This window comes from Rhinoderma darwinii, chromosome 8 (assembly GCF_050947455.1).
Source record: "Rhinoderma darwinii isolate aRhiDar2 chromosome 8, aRhiDar2.hap1, whole genome shotgun sequence".
Lineage (NCBI taxonomy): Eukaryota > Metazoa > Chordata > Amphibia > Anura > Rhinodermatidae > Rhinoderma > Rhinoderma darwinii.
Window position 1 is genome coordinate 70,339,327 of NC_134694.1, and position 18,482 is coordinate 70,357,808.

Below are 18,482 nucleotides of genomic sequence, written 5' to 3' on the forward strand. Positions count from 1 at the left end.
TAATAACCGGGTCAGTAACTTGTCAGGGGTCTCCCCCTTTTTCTGTAATTTTGGGTTTAATCCACGGTTCTCCTCCATTTCACCTGGTAGTTCCAACAATCCCGAGGTAGAGGTCGTTCATCGGGAACTGTGCACAGTCTGGGCCCAGGTTCAGAAGAACCTAGAGGCGTCCCAGAGCGTACAAAAAACTCAGGCCGATAGAAGACGTTCTGCTAACCCCTTGTTTATGGTCGGGGATCTGGTGTGGTTATCGTCTAGGAACTTGCGCCTTAAGGTCCCGTCCAAGAAGTTTGCTCCCCGGTTTATTGGGCCGTATAAGGTCATTGAAGTCCTCAATCCTGTCTCCTTCCGACTGGAGTTGCCCCCATCTTTTCGAATACACAACGTGTTTCATGCCTCCCTCCTTAAACGCTGCTCCCCATCCTTGGCTCCCTCGAGGAAACCTCCTGTTCCCGTTCTCACCCCTGAGGGGGTGGAATTCGAAGTGGCCAAGATTGTGGACAGCAAGATGGTCCAAGGCTCCCTCCAGTACCTGGTCCATTGGAGAGGATACGGGCCTGAGGAGAGGACTTGGGTACCCGCCCGGGATGTTCACTCTGGGGTATTGGTCAGGAAGTTCCACCTTTGTTTCCCCAATAAACCAGGTCCACTTAGAAAGGGTCCGGTGGCCCCTCATAAAAGGGGGGGTACTGTAAAGGATATGCCAGGCACAACTTCTGTGGATACGCCCATAGGTAATCAGTCTGCACCTGAGTTTATGCCTCTGAGACTGACTCCATCTTCCACCACTCAGGATGGCAGGCTTAGGAGTGGGAGAGCCTATCGCAGCCTGGCCAGACGGAGCAAGCTCCCGCCCTCTGTCTATTTATACCTGCCTTTCCTGTTCCTCCTTTGCTTGTGATTCTTCTCGTGTGGTTTCCTGGCCCAGCTACAGTTTCTATCTATTTGATCCTGCTCCATACTGACCCTGGCTTACTGACTACTCTCCTGCTCTGCGTTTGGTACCTCGTGCACTCCTGGTTTGACTCGGCTCGTTCACCACTCTTGTTGCTCACTGTGTTGCCGTGGGCAACTGCCCCATTTCCCTTATCTTTGTGTACCCTTGTCTGTTTGTTAGAGTGGCGGGTAGATTAGGGCTCACTTGTCCGTTTCCCTACCCCCATCATTACACACACCCTTATAGATAGTGCCAAACACCCCCTGTAGATAGTGCCATACCCCCTTTGCAGATACTGCCACACTCCCCCCTTCTAGATGGTGCCAAACACACCCCCCATTGATAAAGCCAGACAGCCGCCCTTGTAGATAGCACCACACCCTCCTTGTAGATAAAGCCACACAGCCATCCTTGTAGATTATACCAAACAGCCCCCCTTGTAGATAAAGCCACACAGTGCCCCCCTTATAGATAGTCTCACACATACCCCCTTGTAGATAGTGCCACACACTCCCCCTGTAGATAGCGCTACACCCCCCTCCCTTTAGATATCGCTATTCAGGCTTCCTGTAGGAAAGGAATCCCCAGCCAGAGCGTTCCCAACACTCTGCCCGGGAATTCCTCTTCTGGAGGAGCCCCAGACGTCACTGTCCATATATGGACAGTGACGTCCGGGGCTACTTCTAGGAGCAGAATACCCTGCCAGAGTGTTAGCAACGCTCTGGCCGGGGATTCCGCTCCAGGAGGAGTAAATGGCAGAGCAGGGAGCAGATACTTTCCTGCTCTTCTATAATATTCAATTGTTTCTGCGTCCTGAGGAGTACCTGGACACGTCCAGGACAGTAATTTTCCGGGACTGTCTCTGTAAGTTCGGGACAGCCCGGCACATTCAGGACTTATAGCAACTATGCCCATGCCGCCCGGCACACCCCCTTCCCTCCTAGTTGCGCCCTGGGCACATGCGCCCCCTAGCTATGCCCCTGATATCTGCCATTGTTAAGTGTAATGAAATGTATTAAAATAATATACATTAAGTATATGCATATTATAAGTTGCAGAAATAAATTAAATTATGACAAAGCACCCATTCTATGTGCTCTACTCTTAGAAAAAGTGGAATATTCAGGTTTACTGCAGTCATAACTGAATTTTTACACGAAGGCCCCGTATACACGTAGAGTAATTGCTGTTGCTTGCAGACGGAAAATCCGCAGCCTATTACAGTAGCAGCAAAGGGGATGCGATTTTAAAAATCCATGAAGAAATTGACCTGTGGTGCTGATTTTTTAAATGTCAGCATGTCAATTTATTTTGCGGAGTAATTGCATATTCCTGTTGAGTTCAATGGGGAAGTGAAATTCTGCAACAAATAGCAAGTTTTGCGATTTTTGCTTCAGCAAAGCTGCGAATTCGCAGCAAAAGTAAGAAGTAAAATGTTACACTTAAAAAAAACCGATACTCACTGCTTCTTGCATCCCATGTGACTGCTGTAGCCAAAGAAATGTCATCCCAGGAGGCCGGCAGCACTAGCACCAGACCTGGGAGGAGGGATCCGTCACTATAGGAGACCAGGGGGAGGTAAATATTTACTTTTTTTTCCTTCTCTTCATCCAGTAACCGCAGTGGCAATTCCGGCTATTGCAGACTTTCATCCTAAATTCCCTACGGTATTTAGGTCAGATTTGCTGTTGAGTTTTCCCCAGTAAATCCAATGCGTGTACAGGGGGCCTTAATCTTCAGCTTTTGCCTTTTTGCAAACTATAAAACTTTAAAATGGTCGTTCTAACATAAATTGTGATTAGTGAAGAACCTGAACAGTTGTTGTATGCACAGTCTCCTCCATGTCAACGACAGAAGAGAAGTGTATAACTCCTTCATCGTTGTCATAAGTCTCACACTAAACTCTGTCTTCCTTGTGCAGATACTGAACAGAGTTACAAGGATGACATGGTCTTCATTTGAAAGGGTTGTCCCAAACCCCGCTTTAGAATGAAGCTGCCAAGGTGATCAGTTGATGGTTCCAGAGTCTCCAACCCCCGGTGATCAGCAGCTTACACTTGAGAGACCCTAGACATTGGCTTTTAGTCTAGGGTATATTATGCTACTCGAGCCTTAAAATTACTCTTTTCTTACTGTTCATAGTTAAATTCAGGGGCTGATATACCATATGTGCAACCTGTGCCACTGCACATGGGCCAAGTTGGTAGGGAGCTCTCTGTTAACTTAAATAGGCACTGCACTTTGAACAAACTTTGCATAAATCAATAGTACAAGCATATAAGAAACTTTGTTATATATGTTATTACAGAAAAATGCCTCTTTCTCCACTTATGAGACTCCTTTCCTCCCCCATCCCCCTCCTCTGTGTTCATTAACTCTCAATTTACTGCTTTCTCTGTCTTGTCTTAGACAAGATTAACTATTCGTTCACTGAAGGGTCAGGTTACAGCTTCCCATAGAAGTGGGAGAGAAACATAGACTCTGCTGCAGCTTCTAGTAGGAGTTACACCTTACCCCAGTCCTGGATTCTCAGCTACACTGCTGATTACTGCTGTGTAATGTCCTCCATACTGATGCTGATGCTGCTGCTTCTATATATGTGATAGATAGAGATAGAAAAGCAGGATGTTCTCTTCTCTGTTTGCTGTGTATAGATGACATGATAGCAGTTAGGCTCCACCCACTAGCTCAGAGAATGAACTGAAAGTTAGAGATAGATTCTGCAGAAGGGAGAACTGCTAAAAAAAAATGCGCAAACATATGAGCTTATTCTGAAAAATCACATGAAAGTTCAGGTACGCTTTAAAAGCAGCTTAGCTTCCTACTGTCTATTCGATTACATGTAAGGGACGGATCTAATTAATGTCATGACTCGCAATTACAGGTGTATTGCAAAAGAGACATAAAAATGGGGGTGCATTATGATGGAAAGCAAGGGGCCCATATACAGTACTTGCCCCCTATTGTCTGTGTCCGCCCTTGTTAAATTGTATGCTACTTTCTGTGGAAATGGCAAAATAGCTGCACATGAGTTGCGCTCTGTTCACAATAAAAATAAAATGGCTTCCGCAATATATCAATGTTTTACCAAGTAACGACGTTAAAGTGAGATTATTTTACTCTGCTGGTTACACCTTGCCATATTTAACCCCTTCCCCCTGCATGCATTCTGGGCCTTAATGACCAAAGCAAAATTAGCAGTTTCACTAGGTCTTTATTTAATTGGTTATAACGTTGTAGGAATCAAATGTATCCCTACAAATTTGGTATGGGTTTTTTTTCAGCAGAAACAGGGCTTTCTTTTGGTGGTTTATACTATAGGTTTTCTTCTTTGTTTTTTTTTTTACATTTTACAAAAATGCAAAAAAATGTGGACAAAAAATATGTTTTCTTCAATTTATTGTGTGAAATTTTTGAAATAAATAATGTTTTTACTTTTGCATGCCTCTAGATTTATTTCTGAGTTTGTTCTGATTGCTTGGATACCAAATATGTTGGTGTTTGTTATCTCACGGGCACTTGGCAAGGCCTCAAACTAAAGGTGTCCAATTTGACCTAAGGATGACTGTTTCCAAAGCTGATTTTTAGGCACCAGAGAGTCTTTGCAGAGGCCCTGTGATGTCGGATCATAAAAATACACTTAAAAATTACCCAATCTGGGAAAGAAGACCCCACAGATATAAAGACCCCCCCACCCAGAATTATCATTGACAGTTTCACTTTCGCATAAGGAATCCCTCCCTATTTTGGCTTTTGCTAATTCAGTAATTTGCTACTGTATGGTAGGTCTCAAAGCATGGGTAATTACACAGTCATGGTTTTGAAGGGCAAAAGGGGCAATAAAAACGTGAATCGCTTCTTCGGCCATGTTTTCGGCAAACTCTGCATCTCTTCTGCCGATACTTTTGCGTCTCAGTGGCAGGGACAGGATGTAAAAAGTGACGCTCCGTGAGTCTCTTGACATCTTCTGATTCATGGTGTCCTACTTCCCCTCCTTCAAATAAAAGATGTTCAATAATTTTTTCTTGGAATTCCAGATAGGTCATGGTTCCCTGGGCCTTTTTGAATATTATATAGGAATTGAAAGTAGAAACCTGCATCAGATAAATTGCCACTTTCTTGTACCAGGCTCTAGTTTTCCTTTTGATCAAATAAGGTTGGAGAACCTGGTCTGAAAGGTCGACGCCACCTATGTACTTGTTGTACTCTGTAATACAGAGCGGTTTCTGTCTGTTCGCAGTAGCGCCTCTCTCTCTGACAGTGACCTTGGTGTCAGTGTGTATAGTGCTCAGCATAAAAACCTCTCTCCGATCATTGCACTTAAGTGCAAGAAGTTCATCACTTGCGAAAGCAATGGATTCCCCCTTTGCCAGGCGCATTGAGAGAAGTTGTGGTGGCAATCCTTTGCGGTTTCTGCGAACCGTCCCACAGGCCCCTGATTTGTCAGCGTGAAGACTTTTGAAAAGTGGCACGCTAGAATAAAAATTGTCAGTGTATACTCTGTAGCCTTTTTGAAGGAACGGCTGCATAAGGTCATAGACGATTTTTCCACTGACAACAAGGTTTTGTGGGCATCCTGGGGGATTTATTTCACGGTCTCTGCCCTCATATATATTGAAGCCACATGTGTAACCGGTCTTACTCTCACATATTTTATATAGCTTTACGCCATATCTCGCTCTCTTTGATGGTATGTATTGCCTGAAACACAATCTCCCCTTAAAATTTACAAGGGATTCATCCACACTCAAGTTCATGTCAGGAGTGTAGGATTTTAGAAACGACTCTTTTAGCGCAGTAATAAAGTGCCTCAGCTTGTGAAGGCGATCGTGCCCGGGATCACTTCTTGGGAGGCTTTCTAAATTGTTACTAAAATGCAGGAAACGCATTAATACCTCATACCTGCTCCGGGACATTATTGATGAAAAAACTGGGGTTACATGAATAGGACTTGCTGCCCAGTAAGAACGGGTGGACGTTTTTTTTACAATGCCCATATTCAGAATGAGCCCTAAAATTTTTTTTTATCTCGCGGACATTGGTAGGAACCCAGACCCTTGCATAACCACATGCAGGCTTTTCCGTCAAAAACTGCCTCGCAAAAAGGTTCGTCTGGTCCACAATTAATTGTAACAGCTCATCCGTAAAAAAAATATGAAAAAAATTGTGTGGGGCAAAATTCGTGGTGTCAAGGTTTATGCCCGAAGTTGACATAAATTTGGGCATCTGAGGGATAAAGTTTGCTGCAGGATCCCAAAAAATTAGCGGTACTATGGGATTACTAGTTCCCGCAGTTGCGCCTGTGGCTTCGGCAACAGTGGCATCTTCCATAGGGGGAGTTGTTGCGGAAGCGTCCGAAGCAGTACTTGTAGTTTCATCATAGCATATTTCCGCTTCTGATGCGGTTCCTGTGTCACTGCCTGAATCAGGGCACAAAATAGCATAAGCTTGCTCTGCGCTATAAAGTTTGCGCGCCATTCTAATAGGTTTCCTCTCCTAGTAACAGTTTTTTTGTAACTAAATATATATTTTTTTTCTATAATTATAATTTATTTTTTTTGCTTTTTATGAGATTTACTATAAAAATTTAAATAAAAACGAACTAAAAAAACTGGGGGGGAGTTGTTACAATATAATGTAATGTTTCTTCACTGTAACGATTTGTTTCTTTCTATTTCACAGGTCTCTGTCTCTCCTCTCAGTTGTGGTTTTGTGAGAGGAGAGACGGAGAGCAGAGGAGAGAGCCCCGCTGTTTACACTCAGAGGGTCCCCTGACGTTGTCTCCAAGCCTCAGCTGTCACCTAACAGCTGAGGCTTGGAGATATCTGCGCTGCTTGCAGCGCGATCTCATTCTAAAGCGCCGCCGTGGAATGGCGGCGCTCTAGAATAAAGCCCACTAATGACCGCCGTGAAAAGGCTTATCGGCGGTCATTAAGGAGTTAAACCTTACCTTTTTTTTATATGTTTCCAAGGTCAAAATGTGGGCTTGTAAAGATATTTGCAAAGAACTACATTAATGTGACCTCAACTAGAGGCACAGCTGGGGGGGGGGGGGGGGGGTGCAAACTCCATGCACATTATGCATGGACAACTCCATTTCAGATGGAAGCAGTCGTGGCGATCATGTTCTTTCACCCCTAACAAATCTTTAAATTTGCAGTTGTACATTTCTCCTGCAGCTTCACAGTTTATGCAGTATTACATGGAGTCTATGTAATGCATGGGCAGCTGGAGTCCGCCAGAGCAAGAGCTGGCAGACTCCAGCTGTTTGTTAGCGGCTTTCTGCTCTGGCTCATAGAGGGAGGTCCTGAATGGGGGACACAACTCTCTAGGATCTCCATTTACTCTAAGGGTATGTTCACACGACAGCGTCCATTACGGCTGAAATTACGGAGCTGCATTCAGGAGAAAACAGCTCCTGAATTTCAGACGTAATTGCTCGTACTCGGGTTTTTCGCGGCGGCAATTACGGACGTAATTGGAGCTGTTTTTCAATGGAGCCAATGAAAGACGGCTCCATTTACGTCTCAAGAAGTGACATGCACTTCTTTGATGTGGGCGTCTTTTTACGCGCTGTCTTTTGACAGTGGAGCGTAAAAAAAAAGCCAGTGTGCACAGAACATCGTAACCCCATTGATTTCAATGGGCAGATGTTTGCCGGCGGTTTGGAGCCGTATTTTCGGACGTAATTCGAGGCGTAAAACACCCATATTACGTCCGTAAATAGGGTGTGTGAACATACCCTAATAGGTCATATGGACAGGGGTTTTCTTTGCAAGACAACACCTTTAAGAACGCAAACATTTAAGGGTATGTTCACACGGCGGGGGTCCGTAACGGCTGAAATTACGGGGATGTTTCAGCCTGAAAACATCCCCGTAATTTCAGCCGTACCGGCATGTGCAGGCGCTTGAACGCCGCGTCAATTACGGCCGTAATTAGCGCTGCTATTCATTGGAGTCAATGAATAGCGGCTCCAATTACGGCCAAAGAAGTGACAGGTCACTTCTTTGACGCGGGCGTCTATATGCGCGCCGTCATTTGACAGCGGCGCGTAAATATACGCCTCGTGTGAACAGACAAACGTCTGCCCATTGCTTTCAATGGGCAGATGTTTGTCAGCGCTATTGAGGCGCTATTTTCGGGCGTAATTCGGGGCAAAAACGCCCGATTTACGTCCGTAAATAGGCCGTGTGAACATACCCTTACTGTTTTTACTTCTGTTTTTGTGTTTTGCAAATGGAAACATTATTTATGAGGCTAAACTCTGAATGGACAGAAATTGTCTACGTTGCCAGTAGAAAACGTATCCTGATTCTTGACTAGAGTGCACCAAGTAGAAGTCTACATTTGATTCATAGAATTTTTGGAATATAAAATGCCTGTTTTGCTATGACAACTTTGATGAATAGTGCACTCTGAATTAAGATTTTTCTGTAACCTTGTCATTGAGGCCAACCATGCTGTCATAATATTATGTTATGTTATTGTGCCTGACAGCGACAAATAGGATCAAGTGACATTATCTGACATTGTTTCTTATGTTTGCTACCATAATCTTATGGTGTAAGTTGTAGCTGTAATATGCAGATGATTCTGATGATGGCATTAGAACGGATTTTAATGTCATACTAATGACTGCTACATGTTTTAGAACCCCTCGACGGAAAGGCAAACGGAAACCTTAGCTTCCGTTTGCATCACCATTTATCTCAATGGTGACGGAAACTTTGCTAATGGTTTCCGTTTGTCACCGTTGTGAAAGGGCTCCGTTGTTTTGACGGAATCAATAGCGTAGTCGACTGCGCTATTGATTCAGTCAAAACAACGGAACCCTTACACAACGGTGACAAACAGAAACCATTAGCAAAGTTTCCGTCGCCATTGAGATAATTGGTGATGCAAACGGAAGCTAAGGTTTCCGTTTGCCTTTCCGTTGAGGGGTTCCCCCGACGGAAAGCTCCGACAAAACCTCTCAACGGAAAGCAACGCTGATGTGAACACAGGCTTAGAAATTTATATTGTTAGTTATTACCTAAAACTGAACCTTTTATTTTATAGGTTGGACGCTAGTGAAGAGATATGGAGTGAGCACCAGAACGATAAATTGATGGACGGCCAGGACGATAGAGAGTCTGCTACCCAAGCAGTCACCCCACTTTTGATTAATGAGATTAGAGGAAATGGTAAGATTATTTATAGAAGATATGTTAAGGATTTATGGGAAACTGCTTTCATTCATACAATGTACAAAGATTCTTCTGTGGAAAGAACACTCACATCTACAATTTGGTGAGAGCTTATATGTTCTATAGAGGTCAAGTCCTTCTGGACACTATGTGAATAGTAGAATCAGGTGTGTCAAAGTCTTCATGTATGGCCACTATACAATATTATTGAAAATTAACAACATCCATGTTATCATACATGATATCCAAACGTATGCACAGGCACTAATGTAGACCCCCCCCCCCTCCCCCGTTCTCTAGGGAAACAAATGCCAAAGATCTGTTATGTTAACACAACATTTATAATTAAGTTCCTATTCTGCTACTAACAAAAAGTTAATGGGATATACTTTTAAGAACATGCCCACACATAAGTAATGTCATTATGTGTATTTGTATACATATGTCATATAATTATTGATCAAATTTATATTGAAATATAATTAGTTTACATACCTAGGGGTCCATTCTCTACAGTGTTGAGGCTATTAACAATCGTTAGCAGTCATTCACTTGAATGGCTGTTAATGATCGCTAATAGCTTTTGCATTTTAGCGACTGTATCCTACTGTGTATTGATGTTTATATACATTTATACATTGAACATAACAGCTAAAACATTGCATCTTTCCCCCCCCTCTGCAGAGCCACATGATCCTGTGGATGATGTGAAGTCCTTTGATGCTGCAGATGCTCCTGTCACATTTCCAGCCTTAAATCAGAAAGAAATCCATGCCTGTCACAGAGCATTGCCTCCCATCATTTCCAAAGAGCCTTGCTTGCTGGGTCCTCCTTCTCCACTGCGTTTGTCAGATACAGCAGAACATGTCAGCAGTGACCCATCAGCCCAGGCCATATCCCTGACAACCTGTGTCACCAAAGACCTAAGTTCTTGGTCTTTGCCCAGCGACAGTGAGAAAACACCTTTCACCATTATGGAGCCTGGGACAATGTCAACCTTGACTGGCGACTGCTTGATGCAGCAAAGTCGGACTTGCTTGGGTTGTTTTATAGAAACAAAGGATGGAGTAGACCCAGAACCTGGTGTCAGTTTAAAAATGGGAGATATAAGTAGAGACTATGACACGTGTCCAGTTTCTGACATGGGGATTCACTGCATGAGTACAGCTGACAGTCTCAAATATGGTGATCAGCTACTCTCGGACCAGCTATTAAGCTTCCCTGTCCATAAATCACAAGAGTCTGATAAAAGGGACCCAGACAAATCTGACAGTGATTCAGAGGACCCCACTCAAAAGAACTATTATGATGGTCTACTACTGGACAAATGCAATGGAGATGAGGCACTGCTGGCTAACCCTAACCAGGAATGGGGCTACTTTGAATCATTTATTAGTGAGAGTAAAATTGAACTACTTGACTTGTGCTCCAAAAATGAGCTGTCTGTTAATTTGTTTTCAGAAGAAGACGTGGATAATTACATGTTTGATGATGATGATTCTACGCTTGGCAGTGATGTGTGCTCTTTGAAAATCAGGTATGAATCATTTCAAGACAATGTGAGAGAGAAGACAAATGCCCTACAAGAAGATGCTCAGTTTAATTTCTTCCCAAGTGTCTTCACTAACTGTCCCAAGAGAGAAAGTAAAGGGTCAAAAAAGAGGTTAGTTGACCCTTCTCAATTTAAAATGGAAGAAGGTGGGATATGGGAAGATGATGATGAAGAAGAAGATGATGAAGAAGATGTTGAAGGTATAAAATCTGGCTTAAATAAGACCTGTGGAAATATGGATGTGGTGCAATATATAAGCTCTAAAAGAAGTCATTTTCTGGATTCCGTTAACTCAGCTGAAGACTCAGGCGAGTACAGTGATGATAGCTCATGCAGTGAATCTTCATATGATGTGCTAGGAGACATCAAGGACTGCACAAGATACCTATCACGTGAACACTCTCATTCCCTGATCCAACCAAATTATGGTCTGAGGGTAAAAAGGAAAGTCAGGTACAGTGATGACTACTTGTATGACATGGATTCACTGGAGAATGAAAAGGTTGTTGAGAAGAAGGAAGGAGCACCGGAAGGACCCAAAGAAGAAGATGATGATGACTGGTGCCCCAAGAAACGTCGGAAAGTTTGCAGAAAAGAGCCACCTGTAATCATCAAGTATATAATCATCAATAGGTTTAAAGGAGAGAAGCACATGTTGATCAAGCTTGGAAAGCTTGATGCAAATGAGACCACAGTGACTTTGAGTGATGATCAGCTGGGAAAATACCAAAAGCTTGCTCCACCTAAAGGATACTGGGAAGAGAAAAGGAGGACCATCTCAGCCATCAGTGCGCAAAGAAATCTTAATGGAAGTGAAAATGCCATTCCACCAAGAAAGCGAAAAGGACAGCTAGCAAACCGACACAGGCTGCAGAGGATACAAACTATTGAACAACCAGTGAGCAGAGAGATGCTCTCTTCTTTTGACCACAGACAGGGATGTAGTAGCAAAGATGAGGGTAGCCTTAATGAATTGCATTCTATAACTCTGGAAACCCCAAGCTGTGTGAATGGATTGCACTTAAGTGACATAGCCAAGGTTGCCCCTGTAAAATGCAGATCTTTAGAAAGGGAATTAAAATGTGCCGACCGGAAAGTGATAAGAAGAATAAAATTTAAAAGTGAAGCCAGGTTGAAATGCAAACAGCTAAAACTAGAGCAAGTGAGTGAAAGTAGTACAGCAGATCCAATAGAAAGCTTCCCTGCCATTGAGAACCAGGAATCAGCAGTCCTTTTAAAAGAGGAAAACATTCCCGGTGCATCAGACAGTTCCCATCCATCTCAGTGCCATGCTGATAATGAAGCTAAAAATTCTCCATTTCTGCAAGCCACCTGCTCTCCCGACAAGCCATTACCATCTGCTCACATCACTACCAATGTACCAGTTATCCCTGGAGGGTATCTACAGACTTTGTTAGATGCATCAGATTCATCTAGTGGCACTGGTATAACATACTTTGCCCCTCATCCCTTGGGGCAGCACTCAGTTAACATCATACAGACAGAAAAACAGTTCAGTTCGCTTCAACTTGCGCAGAGCTGTGTGCTTTCCCCCCCTTCCGAGTCTGAGCTGCAGCAGTCACCCCATCATTTAGATATGGAGCAGAGCTTCCCAGACATGTGGCATGGCAAGCCCCCTAGCAGTCAGGCTGAGTTCATAACTAACCTTAGGGAAGTGTCCATCATATCCGGAGATTTTGGCGGTTCTGCTGCTGTATCAGATGCAGACATGACAGCCTCTGGATATAGTCAAGTTCAACCGAACAGCAGCAAACAGCTGTACCACAAAACATATTTGCAAGAAGGCCAGATTCAGCAGGATGACTCTTATCAGTCCTGTCATTATAATAGTGGAGATGGGCATTTTGTTTTGCAGAGAGGCACACTTAGTACAGACAATGGAAGGCTTATTAGTTTTGACTCAGTAGGCTCATTGTCAGTTAGTTCTAGTAATTACAGCTCTTTAAGCATGAAATCTTGTGAAAAGGATGGAGATGATGAAATAAGTGATGATTTCTTAGCTCATTGCAGCCCCAAACTTGTAATTCAGCAAAGCATTGATGAAATCACTCCACTAAAGGAATCTACTGACCTTCTGGACATCTCCAACTTCACCCCTGACAAATTCCGCCACTCATCCCTATCAGAAATGTCACCACCAGATACTCCCAACCTTTCCCCTCAAATTACAGCCACAGATGCAAAGTCAGTAGGGAACATAAAGGCTTATCAAAATAGTGCCCAGGTAGTGCTTAATGGACCAGAAAAGCTTAAGTGGAACTGTACTGGTCTTCCTCCACAGGAGCAGTCCAACAGTGGCTTTGCACTAAATAACCATCAGTTTCAATTTCATATGTTTAATGATGAAGATTCTGTCAGTGTACTAGAGAAGGGTCCATGTTTGCCAGCATTTGATGAGTCTGCTGTTCCTGTCCATGCCAATGGCAAAGCCTCAAAGTCAAAAAAGAAACTGTCTGCTAGCAAAAACACAGGTGCCAACCAAAGTTCTTCTCCAAAAAGTAGCAAGAAGAAAACCCCTAAAGCCTGCAAGGGGGCAGACAAAACACAAACAAAGACTCCTCGACAAACAACCCCTAAAACACCCAAGAAAGGAAAAAATGCCAACAATGAAAAATCCCAAAGTGCAGGCAATCGATCAGGTCTATTGAATAATGCAAGTCTTACAAAACAGGCTTTAACTGACTGCATGCAGCTTTACGAGCCTGGCTCATCCAAGACAGGGAAGCACCGAGCTGGGGTCAATGAATGGACGCTTGATAAAGGTAACAAGGCTCCTTGGCCTGAGCCTAGGGTTGGGAATGGAAACAATCTCCTTGATGATGACCAGAGAGAATTTGAGGAACCTTCTAACATTCTTTCCAATATTGCATCTGGAATGGCTGATGTACAGAGGTTCATGATGGCATCAATGGAGCCCTTTTACAACCCTGTTGCGCCCAGCGACATCCCTGATATACTACTGACTCCAGAGTCAAACAGCCTAAAATTGAAAACATTGAAAATCTTGGCTGGGACACCACAAGAATTTAAGAAAAAAGTAAATGGCAGCTCGGCGGGTGGCTCCAAAAAGTCAACCAACAAGGGCTCAGGTAAGAACAATGCTAAGTTTGGAGTCTTTGATCCAAGCTGTACATTAGGTTATGGAGCCAACCTTCATGCAGCCTTCTTTGATAAGAACTTTGGAAATCTCAGTATTTTAACCAATAATGTACCAACACACAAAAAGTTGTATCGTCATAAATCAACATCTAAGTCTCTGCGAGATGAAAACTGTAAAGGGAAAAGAATAGACCAAGCACACAAGGACCCCATGGTCACAGCTGCATTTGAAAAACTGAGGTAATGTTGCACCAAAAGTTTTAAAGCGCATCTTTTTCTTTTCTTCGCATTTGCTAAGCCTGCTGGTCCTTGTTTATTTCTCTTTTAAAACCAATCTTAAAACGCCTAAAGCTGCATGATAGTCATTGCCTTGCAAATAAAGAAGAGGCTGCGCATGACAAATTCTAACAAGCTACCTAAAATCTCTGGTCCCTGACTTGGCTGGGTTTTACAATGACTGAAGGCTAACAAGAACTTCCTTTTTTCTGCTCTTTTGCTTCTTTATTTACATTTTGTGCTTCTTTGTTTCTAACGCAAAGATTTACTTTTTTTTTTCTGTTTTTTTTCCAAAAACCTTGTAAAAATAAACAAAAAAGGTACAAAACGGAAAATTATGCATTGAAATGCCACAATGTGGAGTCTATAGGATTTGAAACACATATGTTGGTTTGGTTTATGTGGTCCCATGATGTGTTCTTCAGCTCCCCCTGCTGCACATTCACAAGATCTGCATAGGAGATTCAAAATGTGTTAAACTGTTCATTGTCCCACCTACTGTAATCGAGCTGACACCAAGCATTTTCCTCTGCAGGAATTCGAGAATGCATTCAAAGCAGAAGAAAAAAAAAAAACATTTTGAATTTTAAAAAAAAATAGACTTAACTTTTTTTTTTTTCTAGAAGAAAAAAATACATCGATGTTTATGTTTTGTTTTTTTGGAAAAATATATGCCTTGTGGTTTGTTGATCTGTTAAGTGCTGAAATCCAGGGTTTACATTGTGATGACTTGTTTGAAGGGCAGCTTAATCTGGTATTCTCTGTGAAAGACTGTTTTAAAGTCATACTGTTGTACAGTAGTTAATGCACTATTACAACCCACAAAAGAAATGACATTGTGCCAAACTCTGATCTGTGACTGTACATATTTTTATTAAATATATATAATATATATATATATATACATATATATACACAAATATATATTACTACATTTCATTGGTGGGTATTCTCAGTCTGGATCTGAGCCTTTTGCTTTACTGCAAACATTCCAAAATGCATATTTTAAATCACCGGACAAAGCACCTGAGAAACCTAAAGTGACCATTATGCGGGGATATACTGGTTCATAAAACTGAACATAGTGAATTTAGTGCCATATTATCTTACCTCATATCATAGTCTGATTGCTAGGTACATGGTATTTTAACAAAATATCGGTTTGATATTATCGATAAACCCACAGAAGACCAAAGGTGACAAAGAGTCTCCATCCCTTGTCTTCATCTCATTCTTAAACATTTCAGCACTGAAGTGCGGAGCAATATGCTGCAGGGCCCCATTATTTCAAAGAGTTGAATATGGGGACATAGCTAAGTCTTAAGTAGTGCACAGACTTTGATTCCTAATGCCAGTATTTTATATAAAGCAATGCTTCCTGAAAGCAACTACTGTAAATCTCTTAGTATAAAGCCTTTCCTTTAGAATAGAATGAATAGAAAGGTTTCCTGCACTTAGACAGGTTTGTCTTTCTAGACTGAGCCAATGACTGAAATACTTATAAAGAAGCAGAACACCCTTTACGCTTTCTCCCCAGAGAAGTCAAATCAACAGCCTTTCTTATGGAACAATCATATAGCAAGACTATAAAGAGAGCAAGACATATGTGTTTATAAGAATTTTTTGTATCACTTTTACTTTTTCGTAATGTTAATTTATTACTCACTTTTACGTCATTGCATGTTTGACCATGCCATTATATGAAGGGATTTTACCCAACGATATTATATATATGAAATTGTGATGTTGGTTATACAGCTGCACGTCTTGTAAAACAATTGTGGATCTATGTATCCAAGCTTGCGGTTTACACAAGATATGCACATTGTACATATCACTATTAAAGTAAGGCAAATTCTAGCACAAAAGCCATGAAAACTTGGAAACGACGGTCAACCTATATATCAAAGCACAGATATGAAGAACTTTTTGTTGTTGAGGAGCTTTCATATACGTCAAATAATTTCCTGTCAGCCATTTTTTGTTGTGTGTCAGATATTCACATGAAAAACATGATATGTAGTAGCCCTTATCTACTACAAGTCATGAATCAGTAGTAGTGAATATACAATCTGAAAATGATATGATTATTCTTATTCAAATTTCAAATTTACTGCTAAAGGGGAGTTCCCACAAGTTTTATATTGTTGAAGTAAAAAAACGTTAACAAATTGTTTTGAATATCTCTGTTTTCAGCAATTGACATTAAAGGCTGCCGATGAGTTTCTTGCCTTGTGCCTTTGTGGTTTGTCAGATTTGACACATTATGTGGTTTAAGAACTCCCTTCACATTTATGTCCCCATTCTAATTCCTACTATTTAACTGAGGTAGGATATGGACATTGATGTGGATGGATAGTTTGGTCCACAAAATGTCCCTATTATGTCGACTAGCCGGAGGTCAAGACGGGAAGTGCTGGCATGTGGACCCAAGACAGAGAAGCACTTCTCATATGCGACCTATAACTTCAATTGCTGATAGCCTAACACTAGAATATAGTGTTATGTAGTACTTGTGGGAGTTTCCCTTTATGTAAAATGTTTTTCTGCCAGCAATTTTGAGAGAGTTGAGCCATGAGACATGTTGACATCTATATGTACTGGTCATTACTGGTATAACCTGTAACCCCCTAACAGTTTATCTTGAGCTGTTCTCATGCTTCAAGAAAAGTACCATACAGTGTAGCCTGAGCACAGCTCGGGGCAGTTTCACTGCAGAGGGATCTGCTATTCTAAGGCTCGGTTAACACTGTGTGTACTTTGTGGCATTTTTAACATGCGTTTTTTGTTTTTTTTTGGTTGATAAATTCCCAAGTCTCTTAATGGGAGTTCATCAATTTAAAAAAAACGCATGTTAAAAACGCAACAAAAATGCAGTATGAACCCAACCTAAAGGCTAGCTCTGGCTAGAAAAATCATGGCTTTTAAAGACCAGGATAAAGGCTCTAGCGCGATCTTGCCTGAGCTACATATATTGTACTTGCAGCTCTCACTCATCTGTGATCCTCCTCCTGTCCCTGTAAGACTTCAGATGACCCCAGGGGAAGGGTAACGTAGACTTTTGTTCACGATATAACTGTTTTTATCAATCAGAGAGCATACTTGCTCTCTGAATGTCACATATTGGGGTCTTTTTTTTCTCCATGACCCACCCGTGCTGACCGTGGCACCTAAGTTGTTTTACAGAAAACATTTTTAAAACTTTTTTGCCACTACGCAATGTTTTATTATTGAAAAAAAATACACAGAATTGGTCGCACGGCATCTGTAACGACCTGTACTATTAAAAGAATGTTGTTTATCCCATACAGTAGACGCTATAAAAACTCAATAAAAAAGAATGACAGAATAGTTGCTCTCTATTCATCTAGCCTCCCCCAAAAAAATGTAAAAAATTAATCAAAAAGTCATATGTACCCCAAAATGGTACCAAGGAAAACTAGAAGTCGTCCCCCAAAAAACAAGCCCTCATACATCTATGTCAACAGAAGTATTAAAAATGTTATGTGTCGTGGAATGCAGCTTAAAAGTGATTGATAATAGCTGAATCCTGCGTGTCAGCCGAGCCGTCATTCTCACTGACCTGACGGATTCGGCTTTGACAGCAAGATACAGCTTCTATGTATACAGGATACATAAAAGCTATATCTCAAAAAGTAATGTTTTTTTTTTCTAATAAGAATCAATTTAAAAGTTGCTTAATATCACCTAAAATATTGTTTTATTGAAGAAAAAAAATTGAGTTAAAAAATGTAGATAGCCTCTCAGACTAAAATTACTTATTAGTTAAGGGATTAAAATGCACTTAAAGGGAGTCTGTCACAAGAAATGTACCTATCAAACTAGCAAAAGGGTAATATAGGGTAGGCTAACCTGAATCTAATGTTTATTATCTTTTTCACATGGGTGCCTCCTTTGTAGAGAAACGTTAAGGGTGTACTGCGCATGCGCCGATTATGAAGCAGAGCTGCGCACTTTCAGGAGACTACATGGTCAGGCATGAACTCGCTTATTACACTGCCCAGCCCCTGACAGTCAATAAAAGAATGGAGGGAGGGGGGTTGGACTGGGAAAAGAAGACATAGGATTTTGGAGCAATAGTGACGCCATCGTTGCTCCAAAATGCTTATTTGCATATACTGAATACAATTATTTTCTCTGCAAAGGAGGCACCAATGTGAAAAAGGTAATAAACATTAGATTCAGGTAAGCCTACTCTATATTGCCCTGTTGATAGTTTGATAGGTACATTTCTAGTGAGAGACTCCCTTTAAGGAACATGAGTTATGCGCTGGCTATACTTACCTAAGGCATAAATTAAAAATCTACAATAAATAAGTGACATTTTCGCAGGGGTTTTTCCAATATGAATGTGACTGTTAGGGGGTTAAACTGGTAATGCAATAAT

At 41.7% G+C, this 18,482-nt stretch overlaps 1 protein-coding gene across 2 annotated transcripts in view; it reads left to right on the forward strand.

The window, feature by feature from the left end:
* The window catches only part of NEXMIF (neurite extension and migration factor), a 450,341-nt gene extending 432,419 nt beyond the window's left edge, over window positions 1-17,922 (forward strand). For both annotated transcript variants that reach the window (XM_075835718.1, XM_075835719.1), the window contains 2 exons: window positions 8,999-9,123; window positions 9,811-17,922. In XM_075835718.1, coding sequence (XP_075691833.1) covers window positions 8,999-9,123; window positions 9,811-14,042 — 4,357 coding nt within the window. In that variant the 3' untranslated portion in view covers window positions 14,043-17,922. The remainder of the gene's footprint in view (window positions 1-8,998; window positions 9,124-9,810) is intronic.
* The last annotated feature ends 560 nt before the right edge of the window (window positions 17,923-18,482 follow it).